Raw genomic sequence first — 25522 nt, 5'->3', positions numbered from 1 at the left:
GAGAAGTGAACAGATCAGGCACTGTAGCGCCGCTTGGATATGTTTCCCATCTGAGCCTCTACGTGTTCCCATATGGGACAGAATCTGTCCATGGTTAACCTAAGAGTGATTTGTCATCCCACCTAAGTGCCATATGATCTAGTGTGATATAACGTATATATTAAAATGTAAAAAATGCCTAACATTTGCAGTGAGTTAAGTGGGGAATCGCGTCTACCACTGTGTGTTTAATTATCATTAGGCAAAGGGGGTCAAATAACTATAATAGAGCAGGAATGAAAACATAGATCAAACTTCAAATGTGTACAAGATAATAGAGGATAAAGTAGAGGCATTAAGCAATTATAGCTAACTAATTTCTACATGTAGATGGCCTGTTATACCTTAAATGGAGAAATTATTAGATCATCCACAACAACAGTTTCAAAACAGGGGGGGGTAGTAGTTAAGTGCAGCCCCAGTATATCCTATTAAGAAAGTGAGGGATGAAATTGTATCAGACAGTACAAAAGACAAGCCAGCAAGCATCAAGAGTGAGACCCCAATGATGGTATTTACAACTACTTTTGAAAGTGGAAAGAAACCACTGGCTGACTCAATCCATAACAGGTGGGAAATCTTGGGCATGGACCGAACATTGCCCTTTGGACATATGGGTCCACCAATCATGGGGTACAGGCAAGGCAGGAGTCTGAGGGACATACTAATGCAAACAGACCCTCAACATAGTTACACCAAGAAATGGCTTAAAGGCACAGTCTACACCAGAATTGTTATTGTTTTAAAAGATAGAGAATCCCTTTTTTACCCATTCCTCAGTTTTGCATAACCAACACAGTTATATTTATATATATATTTTTATTTTTTTTATTATGATTTTTATTGAGGATGAAATAAAATAACATACAGGAAATCCAATATAAAATAACATGAACAAAACTGGCATCCAGCGCCAACACAAAATGTATAATTAACTCAATACAGAAGCTTAAGAGTAATGAAGTACCACATTACAATCTATAATCTGGAATATACCTGAAAGAAAGTATGAAGGGAATAGAGAATATCAACTTTTCATCCCCGATTTTCCACCTCCCTAAATGAGATGAGGCCAATTAAAGACCTCCAGCATAATTATTATAGAGAATAGCAGGAGGGTTTTTATATTATAAGATCCCATTTTGGATCTTTATAAAGCTTATCAAGGCATAGTACACCTCCTCCCAGTACACACCTCCAGGAGGAGGAGCACATAATATGAACAAACATAAGGAAGGGAAATATCCGAGACCAGAAGCTCATCTATATTAAACATATCATGGTCAAATCAAATGAGAGCATTTGGGAGAATAGCAATCCTTAGAGAATAAGATACATTAGATAAAGCTATCATGTCTAATGACAGCAATATACAACTTGTGATGAAACATTAATTTCCATTAAGTGCTGCAAAATTGTCTCAATTTGTCCAAACTGCTCAAAGTAAGTCTCTGCTTCATATAAGTAAGATGCTATATTTTGATGGCTAATAGGGAATTTCTTTGGGAATCTACGTTCCTGTGTTCATAAAATGAACGAAAAGTTAAGGGGGGGGGCGGAGTGGTAGTTATACAAATCATGGTGTCACGTCCATGAAAGCTAGCCCAATAAGATGTAAATGGACATAAGTGTTAGGCAGTATCCTTCTGTATAAGCATAAAATAAACAATATAGGTATCTCCATTAGAATAATAGATGTAAATATTACTATTTAGGAAAACATAAGAGTCATTTTAGTGTTGTTATTCACCTTAATATAGATAGTCCAGTAGACTGAAAGGAAGATTTACAGCTAAGATATCTCTAGATATGATTAAATCGGTAAGTTAAATATTTGGTACTAGCTTAATCTATTATATCAGTGATTACACAATTACATTCACATAGACTGTAGGGAACATAACCTATAATGAAATATCTATCAGGGTAAATAAAAACATTGCTTTATGATGGTGCAAGCAGTAAATAAGGCTTATGCAGGTTAACTCTAACAACATAAAAAGAGGGGAGACTTGTGCCTCAACTATAACCGTGATAAACAATATCATACCATATCCTTGCTAATACATCGCACAGCCTTTCACTAGCTTATCAGCCATCATGTGCAGACTGTAAAATTGGGGGTGCACGTGGCAAAATACTGACAGAGTGAGGTCCTCTCGAATATACTGTTCTGGGCTAGTCAATAAGCTAAATATAATGTTGTGCTGTCTTAATACAGGGGTAATCTGTTAGTGCCAATTAATATTGTGTGCACATCGCGCGCCGCCCCGGCCGCTGACAGCGCAACGACATGCCCAGTTATAAGAAAGGTGTGAATATCTACATTAAGACCCCCTACCATTTAAAATTATTATGAACCACACTATTAAACTATCTACATAAGCCCCAGATAACCTGAGCAAAACATCTCTGTATAACAACATGTATACTGCATGACACGTCTTTTACATGGCAATATCAAGGGTTCATTGTTAAATTTGAGTTTCAAAAGCAAGTTGTTTATAATATCAAGCAAATGTCAAAATGGGAGATAGCACCCCTTTCAGAAACAAAAAAGAACCATATTTAAAATATAGGTATATTACCATGTCGACTTTTCTGCGATGTGGCATGAGTTACTAGTATAACTTAGCTTATAGGGGGCTCCTCGTGGGTTCAGGTCTTTCTAAATGGTGGATCTCATTTGTCTATCTCATCAAACTTAGCCTGCTTACTCACAGTGGCACAGTATAAAGATCCAGAACATTTACCACTTATAATGTAAACAATTTTTATATAAAAAATTAAATATAATAGTAAAAATGATAAGTAAGAAAGTATAAACAGACTTTTATATATTAAGGGTCTGATAGAAATGATTCAAGTTTTGTAGCCCTATATAATCTATATTCCACTCAATACAGAAAATCTAAAGTAAATCAGCTTAATAAACGAACTATAATATCTAAAATATACATTATAAAGCAGAAGGATTTCCACCAACTATAAAACACAATGTAAACGAACATTATACGAATAGTTACTGATTTTAGAACTATGTGGTCAGGCATATCAGGCTTGCAAGTTTTCATGTGTCATAGGTCTTGAACACAAACATGACAGGAAGAAGTATATAAGTATAGATGAGCCTTTATCCGATACCAAGAGTCCAGGTAGTAGTGGGACAGAACAATAAAAGATGCAAAATAAACCGTTTCTTTGTCCAGTCTATAAACATACTGCCCCATAAACTGTCCGGACCACTAATACTGGATCTCCCAGGTAGTACACTCTCCGGTATTAGAAGATAGGTTTTCAGGGCATGAAAACGAAGACTCTTTCCTACTTTCTTGGCTACGGCTCCTCTTCTTGTATTTTCCGGCGGGCCCTTCTCCTTAATGAGCGATACCCGGGGGCCCTGTTTTAGCAGCAGAGGAGGATTACTGTCGCCTGCTGAAATCGCTCCAGCGCTCGACTCCCGAGCTGAGGAGTAGGTATATGCAAGCCAGAGGTCTTCTTGTTGTTCGTACAGGCTCAAATAGAGCCCCTCCCCGCATCTAAGCGGGTCCTGTAGTTGGATAGAACGACTCGAGTACCGGACCATATGTCCGTCCAGAGGGGTATCCGTCTTGACCGGCATCAGATAATTTTGTGCAAACCCAGGACTCCATTCCCGCGTCAGGGCAGCTCCGCTTCCATTATCACGGTGGTGAGTCACAGGGCAATATTGCAGATCGCCCTTATAAGAGCACTGTGTCTTCCCATGATCCTCAGATATCGCTCCGGCTGCCAGTTTCTGCCCAAACACCTTTACAAGTTCTTGCTTAAAGTGCGAGAAGCAATCCTGTAATATACTTATGAGTTCTTGTTCACCCCGGGACTCTGCCATTTTGAATAGCACAAAAGCCTTGTCCACTATGCAGTTTGTTATGTAGTAAGGTAATTTATGGCTTATACAGACTTCTCCAGCTTGTTTTTAAAGTACTTTCTAGCACTAGGACTCGGTTCAGGATGGGTTTGAACTCTAAAATAAGTCGTATAAGACTCTTTTAGGATAGTTGTAGCCGGAGCTCTATAGAAGTGCGACTATCTAGCTCGGCAGTTGACTCCGCCCCCCATATTTATATATTTTTTACCTCTGTGATTATCTTGTATCTAAGCCTCTGCAGACTGCCCCTTTATTTGTTCTTTTGACAGACTTACAGTTTAGCCAATCAGTGATGGCTCCCAGGTAACTTTACGTGCACAAGCACAGTGTTATCTATATGAAAAACATGAACTAACACCCTCTAGTGGTTAAAAACCTGTTAAAATGCATTCTTAAGAGGCGGCCTTCAAGGTCTAAGAAATTAGCATATGAACCTCCTAAGATAAGCTTTCAACTAAGAATACCAAGAGAACAAAGAAAAATTGGTGATAAAAGTAAATTGGAAAATTGTTTAAAATTACATGCCCTATCTGAATCATGAAAGTTTTTTTTGGACTAGACTGTCCCTTTAAAACTAACAAAATGGGCTGTTACAGATGCAAGGGCTGTACAACCTGCAGCGGTATGATCCCATGCAAAATATTCAGACACCCCCATACTAACCAGAAATTCACGATTAAGCACTTTATCACCTGCACTACTAACTATGTTGTATACCTATTGAGCTGTTGCTGTGGACGCTTTTATGTTGGAAAAACAATAGACAACGCACGCTTAAGAATGGCAAATCATCGCTCGGCTATACGGTCTGCCATTGACAAAGGGACCTCGGACCAACCGGTGGCAAGACATTTTGTGCAGGCAGGGCATAAGGTAACTGATTTACGCTTCATCTTAATTGACCACGTCCCCCCCCCCCTTAGGCGCGGGGGTGACCGTGGCAGAACCCTCTTGCAGATGGAGGCAAGATGGATTCATAGACTGGATACCATCCACCCCAGAGGATTAAACATGTCAAATGATTGGCACTGTTTCCTCTGAAGTCTTGACTGATGACAGTGATATATGTTCAGGAATACAATAAGACACTCATATTGATCATTCTTAGAGTATGAGATATGCCTGTATATGTTAAGGAGCAATTTTACCATTGGTGTGATATAGTGCACCACAGCGGCCATATCCTGAACTTCCTGATTTTGCTCTACTATTTGGACATATCCATCCGTAATTTGACCCCTCTGACTGGGGTTCTGTAACTAAACCTTATGTACCTTGATTGCCAGTTGTATACAGTGGATCAATGATATCCCTATTGAGATCCCTCTGTACGAGTCACTTTCTTGGGCACAAGAAAGTATATTATATATGCTTTATGTGTTAGTTTATATAGAGCAGCTAGACCACTCATATATTGCATAGCAGACACCTGAAACATATAATATATCTTATCCTATATATTGTGATCCCTTTAAATAGACAATATGGTATAACACTGCACACTAGGAACACCTGGGTCCATATAGGACATACTGGGGCTGCACTTAACTACTACCCCCCCTGTTTTGAAACTGTTGTTGTGGATGATCTAATAATTTCTCCATTTAAGGTATAACAGGCCATCTACATGTAGAAATTAGTTAGCTATAATTGCTTAATGCCTCTACTTTATCCTCTATTATCTTGTACACATTTGAAGTTTGATCTATGTTTTCATTCCTGCTCTATTATAGTTATTTGACCCCCTTTGCCTAATGATAATTAAACACACAGTGGTAGACGCGATTCCCCACTTAACTCACTGCATATGTTAGGCATTTTTTACACTTTAATATATACGTTATATCACACTAGATCGTATGGCACTTAGGTGGGATGACAAATCACTCTTAGGTTAACCATGGACAGATTCTGCCCCATATGGGAACACGTAGAGGCTCAGATGGGAAACATATCCAAGCGGCGCTACAGTGCCTGATCTGTTCACTTCTCAATCACTCCGGGTCTCAGTAACGCCCATCTGATGACGTATAGGCTATGCTAATTAGCCATGCGGTTAGGATTTTTCACTTGCGCGTTGCAGGGCTGAGCCGCGCCTGGTTGTTGGGTAACTGTATCGCACACAATGGGCATGAATCTCAGGTAATACAGAGACCCTTTATGTTCCATTTTGATTAGACTGTGACACACTGACATGATACGATATACTTAATCTCTATAACATGAACCACTGGCCTTATAGAACACTGGCGAAATGGGACATGATACATGTCTGTACGTGCCCAGGAGACCTGACACATATTCTCTTAGTATTGATCATTGGTTATAACGTAATAATCCTGATACATCGTACACTGATAATGACCCCCAGAGGATACATTTGAGCGAGCTGTAGGGGCACACGGATATCACTAATAGCAGACCTGGTATGAACACTTTAGTTTCTTACTCTTAAGATGTCTAAACGCATTTGCTGCTTATCAAGGTTTATGGGTCATGTGAATATTCTTTCTGCAAATATGATTTAGAACTGTAAATAAGGTTTGATTTAATGAAGTTGTTACAAACGATTCCCTATGTGTATATATGGTATTGTGTATCAGTGTATTATCAATCAGTGCTTGTTACAATACAAGTTAATATACTGAGACTATGCCATTACCTACTTACTGTTAAATTCCTATAATCTCCCATATCTACAACCTTGTGTGTGTGTGTGTGTATATATATATATATATACACACACACACACATATATATGTATATATCAGTATTCAGCTATGAGGTAATGCAAGATGTTTGCATATGCAGTTTTTGTTTTTTTGATTGTTTTGTTTTTCTGGTATTTGGTGGTATGGTCATTAGGCCTTGTTTATGTGTCACCATGGTGATTGTGATTTTTGGCGCAATTTTGATGTTTGTGATGGGTGGGGCTAGTGCTATATATTGCACATTTTGTTCACTTCTACTGTTATCTGGTCTGAGGAAGGGGTCTGTGAACCCCGAAACGTTACCATAATAAAGATATAAAGGTTTTTTAAACCAAATCCAGCGAGTGCAGTCCCTTATTGGATATAGACTATATATATATATATATATATATATATATATATATATATATATATATATATATATATATATATATATATATATATATATATATATATGATAGCATAAACGTATTTAAAGGCAAACTATGTATGGTTAACTGTCCCTGTTTATCGGAAACACATGGAGTGTCTTACTCTCCAAGTACTGACCAAGTTACCTGCTAGATATGTTTCTTCAATAAAGAAGACACATTTGTCACAGATTAACTCAAACCCATGTCATAATGCATGACAATAGAAAGTTGTTTAACTCCTTCACCAAATCCGACGTATATATACATTGTGCGGTACTTTGGCTATTGTATTGCACCACGTATATATATGTTGTTGCTTCAGGATGCTCCAGTGCGCTTGACTGTTAAGTTACAGCAGAGATCTGGAGCTCCTAAAGCTTTAGGCATCTTCCGCATATGGAGCCAGGGCGCGATCGGTGCTCCGCCTCCATATGACAGCAGATGCCTGATCGTTACAGACGGTGTAGGTGACACTGTGTGTGTCACCGTCTGTAACAATCTTCTGCTGGAGCCAGTGAGAGGTGTGGGTGGGTGGCGAGTGGGCTGCCTAGGAGGGGAGGCGGGAGGAAGTGGGAGGGGCCCTAAGCTACAGAAACGTTAAAATAAAGGGACAGGGAGGGATGGGGCAGCTACGCTACAGAAAAGGGGATCTGGGGATGTGGGGGCCCCCTAACTAAAGATCGCGGGTGGGGGGGGGTAGGTGGGGGTTACACTACCTACAGAACTTTTTTATTTTTTTTAAATAAACAGACAGCTACCAATAACTAAGATGGCGGCAATAGTTAGGGCAGGGGGGGTTTAGATAGCTGTTTTAGGGGGCATCAGGGAGGTTTAAAGGAGAGGGCAAATTTACACTGCAGAAAAAAATTTTATTTAAAAAAAAAGATATATTTTTTTTTATTGGCAGACTGTCACCAGTACTTATGATGGGGGTGACCAGTGGGGGTGCGGGAGGGAAGAGAGCTGTTTGGGAGGGATCAGGGGGCGGGGAGTGTCAGGTAGGAGGCTAATCTCTACACTAAAGCTAACATTAACCTTTTAAGCTACCTAATTAACCCCTTCACTGTCGGGAATAATAGAAATGTGGTGTGCAGCTGCAATTAGCGGCCTTCTAATTGACAAAAACCAATGGCAAAGCCATATGTGTCTGCTATTTTTGAACAAAAGGTATCCTAGAGAAAGTTTTACAAACATTTGTGCCATGATTGCACAAGCAGTATATAAATAATTTCTGTGAGAAACCCAAAATTTGTGAAAAATTAAAGTACCACATTTTTTATTTGATGGCATTTGACGGTGAAATTGTGTCATGAAATATGCCAAAATGGGCCTAGATCAATACCTTGGGTTGTCTACTTAAGAAATATATATAGATTTGATAGGTCAATAAAAAAAACAAGGCTCTATTTCTGTTTAAATGGAGTTCAGTGGATAGCAAAAATGCTAAAAATGCTCTGGTATTTTGGGCAAGTTTTTGTCTGGAAGTCCCGGTAGTGAAAGGGTTAAAATCTGAATCATGAAAGAAAAAGTTTTGCTTTCATATCCCTTTAACTCCACAAATACTATGAACTGAGACCATTCAACATTTTTTTTAACTATAACATTTCAACTGGCAAGACCTGTCAAAGCACCATTTTTGCCTGTTTAAACAAGCATATCTTTATTGACACAATAACATTTATGTGCATGTTGTGTCTACATGTTAATAGTCATCATTATATTTAGGTTTAATAAAAAGGATACAAATATTGCTCAACTATCACTTTTAATGTATGAACTTTTACACAACTGAAATATGATCATCATAATGCTTATTTATGACTGCAATGAAATGTTAAAATGGTTAGTTATGAATTCCACAACATGATTTAAAGGGACAGTCTACACCAGAATTATTATTGTTTTAAAAGATAGATAATCCCTTTATTACCCATTTCCCATTTTTGCATAACCAACACAGTTATATTAATATACTTTTAACCTCTGTGATTATCTTGTATATAAGCCTCTGCAAACTGCCCCTTTATTTCAGTTCTTTTGACAGACTTGCAGTTTAGCCAATCAGTGCCTGCTGCCAGATAACTTCACGAGCACAGTGTTATCTATATGAAAAACATGAACTAACACGCTCTAGTGGTGAATAACTGTTAAAATGCATTCTGAAAAGAGGTGGCCTTCAAGGTCTAAGAAATTAGCATATGAACCTCCTAGGTTAAGCTTTCAACTAAGAATACCAAGAGAACAAAGCAAATTTGGTGATAAAAGTAAATTGGAAAATTGTTTAATATTACATGCCCTATCTGAATCATGAAAGTTTATTTTGGACTAGACTGTCCCTTTAAATTTAATTATGCATGTTGTTATAAGTTGCTTTTATCAGTTATGTAAAAAACTTGCATATACATTAGGCAGTCGTCCTTAAAACTGAATCAGTTAGCTGTTATGTGTTACTTACTTTTTTCCCGAAATGCGTAAGCCGTTGTGCTGCGCTTCTCACAGAATTTTGTATCGGTGGCTTGGTAAACTTTTAAATATGTTATAATAAATGCTAATTTTTATCATCAAGAGCGTGCCATTATCCTTTCAATTGCACTTACTTTCTTTTTGACCACATTTTTGTGTCTGTAAAAGTTTAAAAACCTGTTTGTTTGGGTTTTTTTACGTTTTAACCAGCTGTATACGTAACTCAGAAGGTTTTACTGATTCGGATAGTATTCTGTCTAATGAAAGCAAATGGCTTACAAAAATCACCCAAGTCACATACAATGTTTTTTTTCCAGTTCATCTTATAAACTGGAATGGGGCCCATTTTACTACTTATATCTAAACATAAATCCTTCACTAGCGCTTAAATTGTTACCTGGCTCCTCAATAGTCTGGATGGTTCCTAAGTTTCATCTAAATGTGTTAAACAAATATATAGTTTTGTTTGAAAAGAACACAACACTTATATCACTATTAAAAGTCTCTAGTAGATGACACAGAACCCAGCCTGCCTATAATATATATTTGTATCCATTTAAATTCTTTCTCAGTGTCATGGCATATTAGATTTATTCTTTGTTTTCTATATAGGAGCGCCTCCTGCTGTCTGTGTTACCGCGACATGTTGCTATGGAGATGAAGGAAGACATCAACACTAAGAAGGAAGACATGATGTTCCACAAAATCTACATTCAAAAACATGACAATGTCAGGTATTGTGGTTCCCCAAATTCTACAACAGTATAGCATATGGGGTGGGGATTTTTACCTTGCAGTTTGGGGATATGTGCAGACCTTGGCTGATTTTCACTTATGTGTCCTTTTTCATTGATACTGGTTGTGTATCCTATGTCATGTCAATCCAAAATCTGTGGTGTAACAATTTTATAAAGGGACATTTACAATTAACACCCTTTTTTTTAACCCAATATCAAATGCTGTGAAAGTGGAAACCTTCACTCCTAAATATACATGCCCTCCTTTTTTACTTGATCCAGTTCTGCTTCTTGGAATAAGATGCGCAGATCTGAATATCTGTATTCCTTATTTTGTATAGATGACAACATAACATTTAAGCTCTCTCAGTAAAGCATACTCACTACTGCAAGGGTCTAGCCGCCATTGCTGGGGCCTGTCTGTCACTTTGTAGATGGTTCCAAAATGCACCTTCCGCTATGAAAAGTAGATATTGTTTCTGGCTACAGATAAGTTTGTTACACTCTTTAGTTAGATTCTATGTCCTACTATGTCCAGGGCCTTATATGTCTCTGCTTCTGAACTGTTAAAATTATGTATTGTACTAACGTACAGTGTAGCTGTTCAGTGCAGTGTAGCCTGTTGGTGCTTTATAAATAAATAATGATGACCATAATGATGATAATATTAGTGATGATGAATCATTTATCTTAAACTTTTATCATGCAAAATATATGCGTGTGAACAGTGCGATTTTATATACAACTGAGTTTAATGTCCCTTTAAGAAGTTTTCTCATTGTCTAAGTATCTAGGAAGTTTATTTTAAAATCTTACTTGGTGGTATATGGACCCACTTAAAATGTCTTTAATAAATAAACACAGCACAGATGTTTGAAGAATTGTGGTTTAGATGTCTTAGACATCTGGTGGTCTTATTCTGTGATTACGGCTGCTTGGTTTGAAGTAATTGGTTTACGTGAACATATAAAATTAGGAATCTTTTTGCACTCAGTAATTCTTGATAATACTTTCTCCTCGCAACTGTGCGTTATCTGAGTATTAAAGGCAGCAAAAATATAGATTACAAAATATATTTAGCTTAATTTTTGCTAAGAGGGAAACATGTTTTTATTAATTAAATGGTCTTGGAAGTCGAAATTTAAAGTTTCATGATTCATATAGAGCCTACAATTAAAAAAAATATATTTTTATTGTCACTTGTAAATTTTTCTCATAGTATTCTTTGTTAAAAACTTGTTTGCATGTGTTTACTGTAGTAAGCTTGGGAGCGTGCACGTGTCTTAAAGGGACATAAAACCTAAAAAAATTTCTTTCATGATTTAGATAGAACATACAACTTTCCGATTTATGTCTATTATTTTAATTTGTTAATTCTCTTGGTATCCTTTGTTGAAGAAGCAGTAATGCACTACTGGGAGCTAGCTGAAAGCCAATGACATATTTGTGCAGCTACCAATCAACAGCTTCTGAGCCTATATTCTTAGTTCTACCTTTCAACAAGGAATTCAAAGAGAACAAAACAAATTTGATAATATAAATAAATTCTATCTGAATTATGAAAGAAAACAATTGGTTTTATGTCCCTTTAATGCAGCAGAGTTTACAGCAGGGTTAAACATTGTTGCAAACACTGCTGCTATATAGTACTGTACATAAGACGTGCACACTCCTGAGCCTAACTAGGTATTCTTACATGGAAAGAAGTGACATTTTAACAAAAGATACAAAGAGAAAGATGTAAAGTGGGTAAAAGATTTAACTTTATAAAAAAAAAGTTATATTGCCTGCTTCATCTAAATCAATCAAAACTTGAATTTGACTTCCATGTATTCTTTAAAAGATAAAGAAACAATCTGGAGACCAGGGTTAAAATATAATAAGTGTATGGGGTAGATACATCACAATGTATTTTTTTATTTAATGTGTAATTGTTCTGTAATGGAAATATATATATATATATAATATATGTTTAGATTACCTTATATATCTATATTCGATTTTGTAAATAAAAAAAAATAAAATGCAAAGTTTAGAAATCTCATGTAATGTATATTAATCACTTTGGTTTTCTTTTTTTAGCATTTGTTGATATAAGAACAAAGAAACTCAGATTTTCACATTGAATACAAATCAATAAATTCTTTTTAGTCTGCTCAGTTGTCTGTTCACCTTCAAAGGCTAAATTATTAATTTCTCAGGACAGCATTATACCTGTTTTTAAAGGGACAGTAAACTCTTTGTAATTACAAGACATTTTTGTTGTGTTGCTATAGAATAACTTATCAGCCAGGTCTTAACATGTTTAGAACAAATTGACATCCTTTTTATTGCACTAATTTTTCATTAACCAAACTCCACCATTTGTCTTATTTGCAGGAGCCAATCTGGGTTTTAGTCCACAGACAACAAGGCTAGTTACTGTCATAAAGTTAGTATAAAGCAAATTGTTTTGCAGTTGTTATCTGATAGAGCCAATTAGGGACGTATATTTAGCAGGGTTAGCCTTTAGAAGTTAGCAGCGTACATTTAATACCCTGAGAATTTTAAATTGCTTAATATTCAGAGCTAAATTACATGAAAAAGGGACAAAATGAATTATGAAAATATACTGCAAAGTTGTTTCATTGCACATATTGGGGGAGATTTATGAAGCTGTGTGATGCAGCTTCAGGGGGCTTCAGTAAAGGCTCACATGAGCGAGCCTGCAGCCTATACACCACCTCTGAGTTGCTGGCTTGACTGACCAGGTTGACTGACAGCCATGCCCACACATGATTGGCTGTAAGCGAACAGGGGACAGAACTGCACAAGCAATTGCTTGTGCAATGACAAATGCGGGCAGCGAATTTCTGCCCACTGGCTGTGATGCCGGACGGACAGGTTCCCTGAAGCGAACCTTGTCTGCCTGGTGCTAAATCTCCCCATATGTATGAAGAATCTCAAAGGGTTCACTGTCCCTTTAAGCATTATTTAACTATTTCTCGGCTTCAGTCTTCTTGTTTTAGTAAAATGCAGTGTGCTTTTTCCATCTGAATTCCTGGGGGCCCATTTATCAAAGGGCTTGCGGACCTGATTCGACACGGCGGATCAGGTCCGCAAGACCTCGCTAAATGCGGAGAGCAATACGCTCTCCGCATTTAACATTGCACCAGCAGATCACAAGAGCTGCTGGTGAAACGCCGCCCCCTGCTGACTCGCGGCCAATCAGCCGCCAGCGGGGGGGTGTCAATCAACCCGATCGTATTCGATCGGGTTGATATCCGGCGATTTCTGTCCGCCTGCTCAGAGCAGGCGGACAGGGTTATGGAGCAGCGGTCTTTAGACCGCTGCTTCATAACTTGTGTTTCTGGCGAGTCTGAAGACTCGCCAGAAACACGGCCCTTCAAGCTCCATACGGAGCTTGATAAATGGGCCTGCTGTAGCATCTTTGTACTGTGAGCTCCTAGCAATTTGTGTTGAATTTTTTGGCTGATGTAAGTATATGGACCAGAACTGGAATTGTGTTTTTGTACCTACCATACTCTGGGGTGACTTACTGTGTGTTCTGTCCTTACAGTATTCTGTTTGCCGACATTGAAGGGTTCACCAGTCTGGCATCACAGTGTACAGCTCAGGAACTCGTTATGACACTGAATGAGCTCTTTGCACGCTTTGACAAGCTGGCCGCGGTAAGTACAATATTTCACATTTTCTTAAGGGAGCTTTTTAAAACATTCTGTATTTTGAGACCGTAAAGCAGCCAATAACACGTAAGATTGACAGACTTCAAGTCCCGGGCAATGACATTCTGTATTGTGAAAACATAATCCCATTTTATTTTATTTTATTTGTAAATTTGGGTTTGACAATAAACTCTGTAATTCTAAATGATATCTATGCCAGAGCCGACCATCTGCTTTATTTAAGTGAACTGATGACATAAAGCAGAAGTATTTCAAATCCCCACTCTTGGAGCATCTTTTTTTACTGCATACTTTTTGGATTTTTTTATTGAAAAGAATGTTCATATTGCATTGCACCAAACACTGTTTCAAATTAATTCAGGACCATATCTATGGGTTGAGCTTTTTTTTAAATGTGATAAAGTGTTATCTAGGGCGGGGCTTGGTCAGTTCAAGGGAGTGGCTTAAACAACCTGTGTTTTGAAGGGATGGGGCTTACACAGGCCATCGGTAAAGATTTGTTTTTTTAAGGGCATGCTCACTACCCACAGTGCATTTCCACCTCCAGTTAGGCACCTGGGGTGTGCAAACATTCATGTAACACTACAAGCTCAGGTGTGATAATCATATATATTTTTTTTTATTAAGGACATTACAAATATAATTCCAGTATACAGTACATGCATATTACATATTTGTCGTATTCTATAATATTAAATTGTACTCCTAAAAATGTAGTCCTCATTTTCAGTCCCTTTATACTTGCTAGATCACTCTTGGACCTGCTAGGAAGTAGTGTTATAGAGCTAGGGATACAAAACAAACAAAAATTTGCATCTTAAAATAATATGCTATGGTAACATGATAAAATGAACTAGATGCAAACAGCCAGAACTGTAAAAATGGATATAACATGACACACTCCGGGTGCTCAGGACTGGTTGAGAAGGTGTTTATAAAAAAGAATTGAAAAAAAATTACTGCTCAATGGTTATACAACTTTGTTATTCCACAATTGTCGAACAGTGATGAGTAACTTGTTATTGTGAATAATTGCCTGCTGCAGGAGAAGACTTTAAGTTCTCTACTCATTCATCGCCTATGTAATCTATCCTCTAAGCTATCTGGTTTTGTGTTGGTGCCGCTTCTGCAAAATGCATGTGTTCCCCTTCATGCGCAGCCCCGGCCACTGGCCACGCCCAAGGGTTAATACAGAAGTAAGCAGCATGCGCCATCAATTGAACTTCAGAAAATAAAAAATTTCAACTTATTCGAGAGATATAAATGGGTTGGGTGTTGCTTCCCCTAAGCTGTAAGCATCGTCTCCCTCTTTATGTGTACAATTTTAAAATAGGGTATGTGGTATCTACTGTATGTGTACGTGAGCAGTGTATATATAGGTCATGTAAGCCTTTACCAATCATTGTAGTTAAAACCTTAATATTCTCCGGCATAAGATGCTCTAACTATGTTAACTTTGAAATAGAACCAACAAAATAAGCCTATATTCAGTATTGACATATAAGCAGGGTAAATATGGACCTGACAAGGTGTTGTTTGACAAAGCCATCAGCTAGTGTTTTCCAACATTTGACACCCTGATTATTATACATTACGATAAGTCTTTTAACCCCCAGAGTTTTCCTGCGTTGGGTACCTAGCTTTGGCCTCCTCAGGGGGAATTGTTGGAATGGGGTTAACCCCTCTGTTCACCTGGGGTGCCTTTCTGAACGGTATAGAAGATTTTCCTGGGAAGCTCCAACTCCAAATTGAGCCGTATGATGCGTTCAGATGGTCTTCTGAAAACTTATGGACCAATATCTCTACCCTCCCTACCTCCCTAGGTACCAGAAGCGGCTGCTCCGTTTGCGGTTTCAGTCCTGACCGTGAGGTTATATCAGACCATTCCCCAGGTGATCTTATATTTACAGATGTTCCCCACTCATCGCCGGTAGAACCAGCAATGTTGATGCCTGCAGCCTTCACTGGATTGCTGCCTGACGGTATGCCGTGTGCCGTTATAGGGTGGTAGATGATGGCTTCCTGCTCTGGATAGCCTGGGTGTGAGAAAAGGTATGTAGCTTTCATGGTGTCCCAGCGTATATTGTCCGTGGGGATATGGGTATTATTCGGAATTGTCAGAGAGGATGAGGTTGTTAAGTAGCTGGTTTGTTGAGAAAAGTCTCCAGTCTTCTGTAGGTTAAGTTGTTTGGGCTCTCTGTGCCACAAGGGTATGTTAGACCTGTATGTCGTAGAGAGCTGTGGTATCGGATCTGCCGATCTCGCTCATGGCACTTTATCCATAAGAAGCTGAAGTTCTTGTTCAGAGGGTGCTTTATCTATTAAGGTTTGAAACAAGGCCTCTAGTTTGGCACATAGTTTATCCGGTATGTTGGATTGGATTTCGGCCCACGTGGCTTCGTTAGGGTTCATTGTGATTCCTTGCTGTATAGTTGTATTAGGGCTTACTCCTGCTGGTTAATGTGGTATGTATTATGGGCAGTCCGGTATGTCAAAGAGAGCTTAAATTATGACCAGTTCTGGCAAAGTACCCCGGCAACTTAGCCTTGGGTAACCTTGCAAATTGTGCAGAGATACGATGTCAGTCGTATTTGTGGTAGTTGCTGTGATTATGGAACTATAACCGGCGGATTATGATTTCCTCTCCAGAAAAATGTGACCGTTCACAGCCGCTGCTTGGACACGCCCCCGTGGTAATCATATTTTAATAAAAAAATCGGTCTGGATTAATAATGACTTGCCGGCATGCAGATAAATTATGCAAAAACTTTCCTTTTTGTGAGCATTATATAGTAATTTAGGTGTCTTTCCTTCACAACCAGAACCATATAAATAGCAAACAAGCTAAAATTCTGGCAAGATTTCTTAGATAATCTCATCAGACCAAACAATTTTAGAAAGGATGCAGTTATGAGCTAAAAAATGTCTCTAGCAAAATGCAGGATATTTAGGAGGGATACTATGACCATTTTGCCTTTAAATCCAAGGAACTAGGTATGAGCAAATGTTCATATTTGGCATTCGCTTCCTAAACGAATTCCAAATATGGCAACCTGCGGTTGCATTTGGCATTTTTTGGCGATGGATTTATTTGTGTAATAGTGCAACACACAAATATCTAAATTTGCACAAATGTTTGTGTTGCACTATTACACAAGTAAAAATTTCTGAATTCCGTTGCCTGTGGCCAAATTCGGCATTAGTTTAGCAAATGAATGTCAAATGCGAACATTTGCTCACACACAATTCCAACAACTGTAAATCCCTCTCAGACTTTTCGAAAACATAGATTAAAAGAGCAATCATATTCTCTAGTGATGCATTTTTACATAAGCAAAAATAATTAATTTCTAGACTTGAATAAAAACAATAATTTACCTGTCTGATTCTATAGGGACACTAATAGTATAGTCAAATAAAATTGCCACAGGTGGCTGAGAGATAATTACCTGAATTGCCGGCCCCCAGAGCAGTATTTCTATTGTTAGTTTTGCTCGCTATAATTGGTTTTGTCATCCGTCTCTGCTGACACTTTATGTGGTGCTACTTCCTTCTTGTGTATTTCTGATTAGCATCTCATCCCTTTTTCAGGAGAACCACTGCCTGCGTATAAAGATCCTAGGGGACTGTTATTACTGTGTATCTGGGCTACCAGAAGCCCGAGCTGATCATGCGCATTGCTGCGTGGAGATGGGAGTGGACATGATAGAAGCCATCTCGTGAGTAAATCTTTGACATTCACAGTACCTTTTCAGAATATATATATAATATTGAACAAATAGTAAGATGCGTTTAAAAAATGAAAACAAAAGTATGGTCCGCAATAAAATCAGATGAAAGTTAAAGTCAAGGGATAAACTATTGACCAAAACATGGTTCTAAAAATCCCTTTCCATAATTATCAGGTAACTATGTGCAGGTTACTGTTTTCTCTTGTCTATAAAACATGGCTGATTTGTGTACTTGCAGCAGCTCACTAACACCACAGCTTGTGCTTTGTTTCAACTTAAAAAGAGAAAAAAACTAACATACTCCAACACATTTATAACTTTTTTCCTAATTGTGCAAATTTTGAAGTAATGAGTATGATATAACCCACACATGGGGTTAAATACATAGCTAAAGTCCCACCAGGAGCTTCAAGTTTTGCAGATCCCAAGCAGCAAAAGAGATGGTGATTGGCTGCTATATGCAGCTTTATCTATATGTTTAGGGTATTAAACACCTAGTAAGATTAAATCATCAATACCAAAATGACATACTGTAACTAATTAGATCATTTATTTTTTGCAGTTGAATGTTCATTTAAAGAGAATGTTTAAATGCCCTGACAACCAAATACAATCTGAAAAAAATGATGTGGGTGTTTATCAGCTGATGCTAAACATGAGCAATATTGCACCTCCAGAGGGCATTTTTATCTCTTAACTAGTGTTTGCTCAGCTGTTAGGCCGAACCACTCCTTACATTTTGTCACACTTGCATGATCTTCATCTGAGCATCTCTAGCAAGCAGATGAGGATAAAGCCTCTGCTTATTTTATAATGAGTTGTATAAATTATTAACAGCCGATGTCCTGTGTTGCTTCTTGTACTTAAACTGAATAAAATGTTTGTCTTATACAATAAATGGATTCTACTGCATAAGCTGCAATATACTGTGAGAGTAATGTTTTCTTAGATAAGTAATATAGTGCAGCCTGTTGTATAAGATAGACTAGCTGTGTGCCTAAATAGTAGTATACTGTATTATGATAAAAGGGACATTAAACACTAAAAGATGGTAATATAAAATTTTATATATATATATATATATATATATATACCTCTGTAATATATTTTCATTATTTATTTTGTCCCCTTTTTCTGTAATTCCATTCTGAAATTGTGATCACTTTTAGTTCCTGTTAGACATGGAAGTGCAGAACACAACCATTGGCTGCACACTCTAGTGACCTATTTATAAATGTCCCTAATTGGCCACAACAGTAATTGTTACAACATGGCAGCACCCATTTTTTTATAGATACTAAAACTTTACACTTATTTTTTCAAAATCTAAACAACTAATTAAACTTTAAATAATGCATCTACTTGTTATACTCAGACTAATTTTTTCTTTGACTGCATTATTCTATCTAGCATTTATTTAGTGTTTAATTTCCCTTTAATTATTGTATAAAGGTCTAGGCCCAATCGGTATAATGTGTGGTTTTGTATGTTAATACAAAGGATTCGGATGTCTGATAGGATATTCTATTTTAAAGACATTTATATACTATATTCTTTTGTATAAGATAAAAACTTAGAAACATTGATTGACACCAGAAGGCCCATAGAGTCTGCCTATATTACCATCTGAAGTGTACACTAAGATATAAAAATACTAAGAGAGTTCCTTGTTCTAAAATAACTTCTGTATTTTATTTCATACACTATGAATTCCATAAGCATTATTAACAGAATATTTTGTTTTCTATTGTTTTGCACTCTGTCCACTAAAGATGATACAAAGAAGTAGGCTATGTACAAAATGCATGTGGGATTTATACTGACCAGAGTTCTCCACTGAAAAATGTGCCAGCCGGTTGGCATTATGAAGTAACCGGGTGGGGGCAGTTTATAAGTTTGCTAGAACATTTTCTATTATTTATAAATGTTAGTTAAGCTATCCAAAGCACACACCAATTGCACAATTTAACATAAACTGATGTTATGATTATTTGTGCACGAAATGCTGAATAACTTTAATATTAGCTAATTTCAGCATCAGATTGGCTTTAATTTTAGCCGGGTTAGCCATCCATTAAATAGGTCCTGAGGAGAAAACTGCTGACTATTTAGTTGATCCCTTTTTTTTTTTTTGTAAATATTAAGGATTCATTTTAAGGCTGTCAAAACATTTACTGTTACATATACTCTCTGAAAGCATTTGTATCAAATTGTTGGCCCTAAAACAGTAGCATTTATAGGGGTGCTATTTAAGTATTGTGAGTTTCTTAATGTTGGTATTGAAATGAGGCCCATTAAAATAGCAGATAGGTTAGGGTTTGGTGGTAGGGAATAGGTTAGGGCAGTGATTTTTAACCTTTTTTTTGCCATGGCACACTTTTCTCCAACATTGGTGTGTCCGGTCCACGGCGTCATCCTTACTTGTGGGATATTCTCTTCCCCAACAGGAAATGGCAAAGAGTCCCAGCAAAGCTGGCCATATAGTCCCTCCTAGGCTCCGCCCACCCCAGTCATTCTCTTTGCCGTTGCACAGGCAACATCTCCACGGAGATGGTTAAGAGTTTTTTGGTGTTTTAATGTAGTTTTTATTCTTCTATCAAGTGTTTGTTATTTTAAAATAGTGCTGGTATGTACTATTTACTTGATAAATTACTTTCTCCAACGGTGTGTCCGGTCCACGGCCCGCCCTGGTTTTTTAATCAGGTCTGATGAATTATTTTCTCTAACTACAGTCACCACGGTACCATATGGTTTCTCCTATATATATTTCCTCCTGTCCGTCGGTCGAATGACTGGGGTGGGCGGAGCCTAGGAGGGACTATATGGCCAGCTTTGCTGGGACTCTTTGCCATTTCCTGTTGGGGAAGAGAATATCCCACAAGTAAGGATGACGCCGTGGACCGGACACACCGTTGGAGAAAGTAATTTATCAGGTAAGCATAAATTCTGTTTTTTACATTAAAAAATCCTGTGGCACACCACCATCCCAAAATGTAAAAAAAATCACACATTGTAGACTAATACAGCATATATATATATATATATATATATATATATATATATATATACACATACACACAAACACACACTTACTGTATGTATTGTGCTGTTATGCCATGCCTCCTACAAACTACCCCTGCACTGGGAGTAAAAAACAAGCAAAGTTTAAAAAATATGTCACACTGTTGTCAGTCTGCCATGGCACACCTGAGGATCTCTCACGGCACACTAGTGTGCCACGGCACACTGGTTGAAAAACACTGGGTTAGGGAAAGGAAATTGCAAACCTCCTTTATAGCTAAAGGGTTAAACATTTTACACATTAGCGTTGACTTCTTAGTTGCAATGCATTAGTATTTCTGGCAGCTAAGCGGTTACACTTTGCCCCATGCAGTATTCTGATTGCAGTCATTTTGGTGCCAGTATTTAGTTACCATACAAAAGGGAATTACACATCTTGCTCTGGATTCTTTTTCCCCTATAGTGATATTTAGATGAATATTTTTTCCTACTTTATAACGGTCACTGAACTACAGTATAGTTATTGTGCAACAACATGCTTCCTCCTTACAGTTAAAAGGTTAAATTGGTTTGTCACTATTTGTCCTATTAAGCAACAAGAAACATATGTTCTGTATATACGTATCAACTGGGGTTGCTTGCACTGATACATTGTAACTCTGACATATGTCTCACCCCTCCTACAGGTTAGTGCGGGAGGTGACCGGTGTGAATGTCAACATGCGAGTGGGGATACACAGCGGCCGAGTTCACTGTGGGGTCCTGGGCCTGCGCAAATGGCAGTTTGACGTCTGGTCTAATGACGTGACTTTGGCTAATCACATGGAGGCTGGAGGCAAAGCTGGGTGAGTGAGTGAAGATTTTGTCATGCATTATTGTGCCAAGCTAAAACAAGGTGATTGGCTGAAGGATCATATCACAGAGTTGCACTAAAGCAGGGCATAAGGAAAAACATTTTTTTTTATTTTTTTTTATGTCCCTTACTGCCTGTGGCTTTCCAAAATGGTCCATGTGAGAGGAGAGAAGGCCTCTTTGTTCTTAAACATTTTTTTTTTTTATAGCTTATAATATTTCCCCTGACTCCAATGAACGGTCAAGGTATATTCTTCTTAAGTAAATCTAAATAAAGTACATTCACTACAGCTAAGCTAATTTAGCAAAGCTCTAAAACATTTTATTAAGAACCAATGAAGAGTAAAGCATGTGAAAGAGTAAAGCATGTGTGTGCATCTGTGCCTGGATGAACTAAAATCCTTGCTGCAGCTGCAAAACATATGATGAGGGCATAAAATCAGCCCTGCTTAAACAGAGTACTGTAGAACATTGGCATCTTCATCTCCTAAGACCATTTGACTACGACCATTTGACTACTTACTTCTTGATTAAAAAAAAGGGAGGGGCATTTTTTTTTTACTGTAGAGCTCATGCTGTACCCTGTACCATGACCACCATAAAAGAGCAATGGCAACTAGGTAGACACTGTTTAAAGTAGTGGGTGGCATAGAGCCTTTCTCTCTTTTTTCTCACAAACATTAGCTCCCTCACATCAAGGAAATAAATGAACTTCAGTCTCTTGAGCCTCTAGCCAACATAAAGCCTTGGAGTCACAATAATCCACTCCAGTGCACTTTGTGACTCAACCTCTCTAAATTTAATACTAAATGCATCTGAACCAGGGCGAAACTTTTCAGCACATTGATCTTGGCAATATTGCTCTTCAGTCACCTACTTATGTAATTGTGTAGATAGGGGAGATTTGTGTAGGTCTTGTGTCTCTGGATGTACAGAATAAAACCGATCTATCTCATTGCCATGCAAATAATGTCATTTATGTGAGACCAACCATGGCATATAGTAAGATAAAGCATTGCTCATATGAAGTTTCAGATTTGTGAAAAAATATCTTGTAAGAAATTGATAGATGCCTGATCTCTAGTTGTAAGCAGACTCTGGCAACTGTCAATATCAGATCCCAAACGACTGCAGCCCCTCTGTTCATTACATACTAGCATCATATCTCAGATCAGACCCCTGGTTCTACAGCATCTCTTTCCATCACATACTAGCATCATATCTCAGATCAGACCCCTGGTTCTACAGCATCTCTTTCCATCACATACTAACATCATATCTCAGATCAGCCCCTGGTTCTACAGCATCTCTGTCAGCCACATACTAACATCATATCTCAGATCAGACCCCTGGTTCTACAGCATCTCTTTCCATCACATACTAACATCATATCTCAGATCAGCCCCTGGTTCTACAGCATCTCTGTCCATCACATACTAACATCATATCTCAGATCAGACCCCTGGTTCTACAGCATCTCTGTCAGCCACATACTAACATCATATCTCAGATCAGAACCCTGGTTCTACAGCATCTTGGTCAGTCACATACTAACATCATATCTCAGATCAGAACCCTGGTTCTACAGCATCTCTTTCCATCACATACTAACATCATATCTCAGATCAGACCCCTGGTTCTACAGCATCTCTTTCCATCACATACTAACATCATATCTCAGATCAGACCCCTGGTTCTACAGCATCTTTGTCAGCCACATACTAACATCATATCTCAGATCAGACCCCTGGTTCTACAGCATCTTGGTCAATCACATACTAGCATCATATCTCAGATCAGCCCCTGGTTCTACAGCATCTCTGTCCATCACATACTAGCATCATATCTCAGATCAGACCCCTGGTTCTACAGCATCTCTTTCCATCACATACTAACATCATATCTCAGATCAGACCCCTGGTTCTACAGCATCTCTGTCAGCCACATACTAACATCATATCTCAGATCAGACCCCTGGTTCTACAGCATCTTGGTCAATCACATACTAGCATCATATCTCAGATCAGCCCCTGGTTCTACAGCATCTCTGTCCTTCACATACTAACATCATATCTCAGATCAGACCCCTGGTTCTACAGCATCTGTGTCAGCCACATACTAACATCATATCTCAGATCAGCCCCTGGTTCTACAGCATCTCTGTCCTTCACATACTAACATCATATCTCAGATAAGACCCCTGGTTCTACAGCATCTGTGTCAGCCACATACTAACATCATATCTCAGATCAGCCCCTGGTTCTACAGCATCTCTATCCTTCACATACTAACATCATATCTCAGATCAGACCCTGGTTCTACAGCATCTCTGTCAGTCACATACTAACATCATATCTCACATCAGCCCCTGGTTCTACAGCATCTCTATCCTTCACATACTAACATCATATCTCAGATCAGCCACTGGTTATACAGCATCTCTTTCAGCCACATACTAACATCATATCTTAGATCAGACCCCTGGTTCTACAGCATCTCTGTCGGTCACATACTAACATCATATCTCAGATCAGACCCCTGGTTCTACAGCATCTCTGTCAGTCACATACTAACATCATATCTCAGATCAGCCCCTGGTTCTACAGCATCTCTGTCAGCCACATACTAACATCATATCTCAGATCAGACCCCTGGTTCTACAGCATCTGTGTCAGCCACATACTAACATCATATCTCAGATCAGCCCCTGGTTCTACAGCATCTCTATCCTTCACATACTAACATCATATCTCAGATCAGACCCTGGTTCTACAGCATCTCTGTCAGTCACATACTAACATCATATCTCACATCAGCCCCTGGTTCTACAGCATCTCTATCCTTCACATACTAACATCATATCTCAGATCAGCCACTGGTTATACAGCATCTTTTTCAGCCACATACTAACATCATATCTTAGATCAGACCCCTGGTTCTACAGCATCTCTGTCGGTCACATACTAACATCATATCTCAGATCAGACCCCTGGTTCTACAGCATCTCTGTCAGCCACATACTAACATCATATCTTAGATCAGACCCCTGGTTCTACAGCATCTTGGTCAATCACATACTAGCATCATATCTCAGATCAGCCCCTGGTTCTACAGCATCTCTGTCCGTCACATACTAACATCATATCTCAGATCAGACCCCTGGTTTTACAGCATCACTGTCAGCCACATACTAACATAATATCTCAGATCAAACCCTTGGTACTCCAGCCCCTCTGTCCACCTCATATCCCTGTCAAATCTCAGATCAGATATGCAGGCACTTTTATCAACGATATACCCATATCAGATCAGAAGGCCCGGCAGACCCTTTGTCTGCAAGCCTATTTTAGACAAAAAATCCATGCAATCCCTCTGTCAGCTACCCACATACTCATAACAGACCTCAGATCATAACCATGATCCTGCAGAGCCAGTCAGCCTTAAGCACATGTGAGCTCTTATATAAGACCCCATGTCCTGCTGTTACCTGGTCCTCGTACTCTCAAGAACTATTCACAGGACCTTTTTATGTAAGGAAGGGGTAAAAAAAAAAATGTTTTTTTGGTAATGATATTTTCCAGGGCAGTCAACAGAAATTCAAGACTATCTAATTTTAAACGCTTTACAACCCTACATATGAGCACTGCCACCCAATATACTTGTCTCCAGGGCTAAAAGGAAAAAACATGTCTCTCCCTTAAACATTCAGAATGCTGGGTGTCCGGCTACGTAAATAACTTATAATTGCAGATACTGAACAAGAAAGGCTTAAAGGGACAGTCTAGTCAAAATTAAACTTTCATGATTCAGATAGGGCATGTAATTTCCTTCCTAAGATAGAGTCCATGGCTTCACTCCTTACTGTTGGGAAATACAACACCTGGCAACCAGGAGGAGACAAAGACACCCCAACCAAAGGCTTAAATATCCCTCCCACTTCCTTATTACCTCAGTCAGTA

At 38.3% G+C, this 25522-nt stretch overlaps 1 protein-coding gene across 4 annotated transcripts in view; it reads left to right on the top strand.

Moving 5' to 3' along the window:
• The window catches only part of ADCY6 (adenylate cyclase 6), a 591281-nt gene that overhangs the window by 377371 nt on the left and 188388 nt on the right, over nt 1-25522 (top strand). For all 4 annotated transcript variants that reach the window (XM_053708058.1, XM_053708057.1, XM_053708056.1 and 1 more), the window contains exons 5-8: nt 10149-10270; nt 13833-13944; nt 17551-17678; nt 21398-21556. In XM_053708058.1, the coding sequence (XP_053564033.1) occupies nt 10149-10270; nt 13833-13944; nt 17551-17678; nt 21398-21556 (521 nt within the window). The remainder of the gene's footprint in view (nt 1-10148; nt 10271-13832; nt 13945-17550; nt 17679-21397; nt 21557-25522) is intronic.

Source organism: Bombina bombina, chromosome 3 (genome assembly GCF_027579735.1).
Source record: "Bombina bombina isolate aBomBom1 chromosome 3, aBomBom1.pri, whole genome shotgun sequence".
Taxonomy (NCBI): domain Eukaryota; kingdom Metazoa; phylum Chordata; class Amphibia; order Anura; family Bombinatoridae; genus Bombina; species Bombina bombina.
The sequence above is the reverse complement of the archived record's forward strand: the minus strand, read 5'-3'. Positions and strand labels throughout refer to the sequence as shown.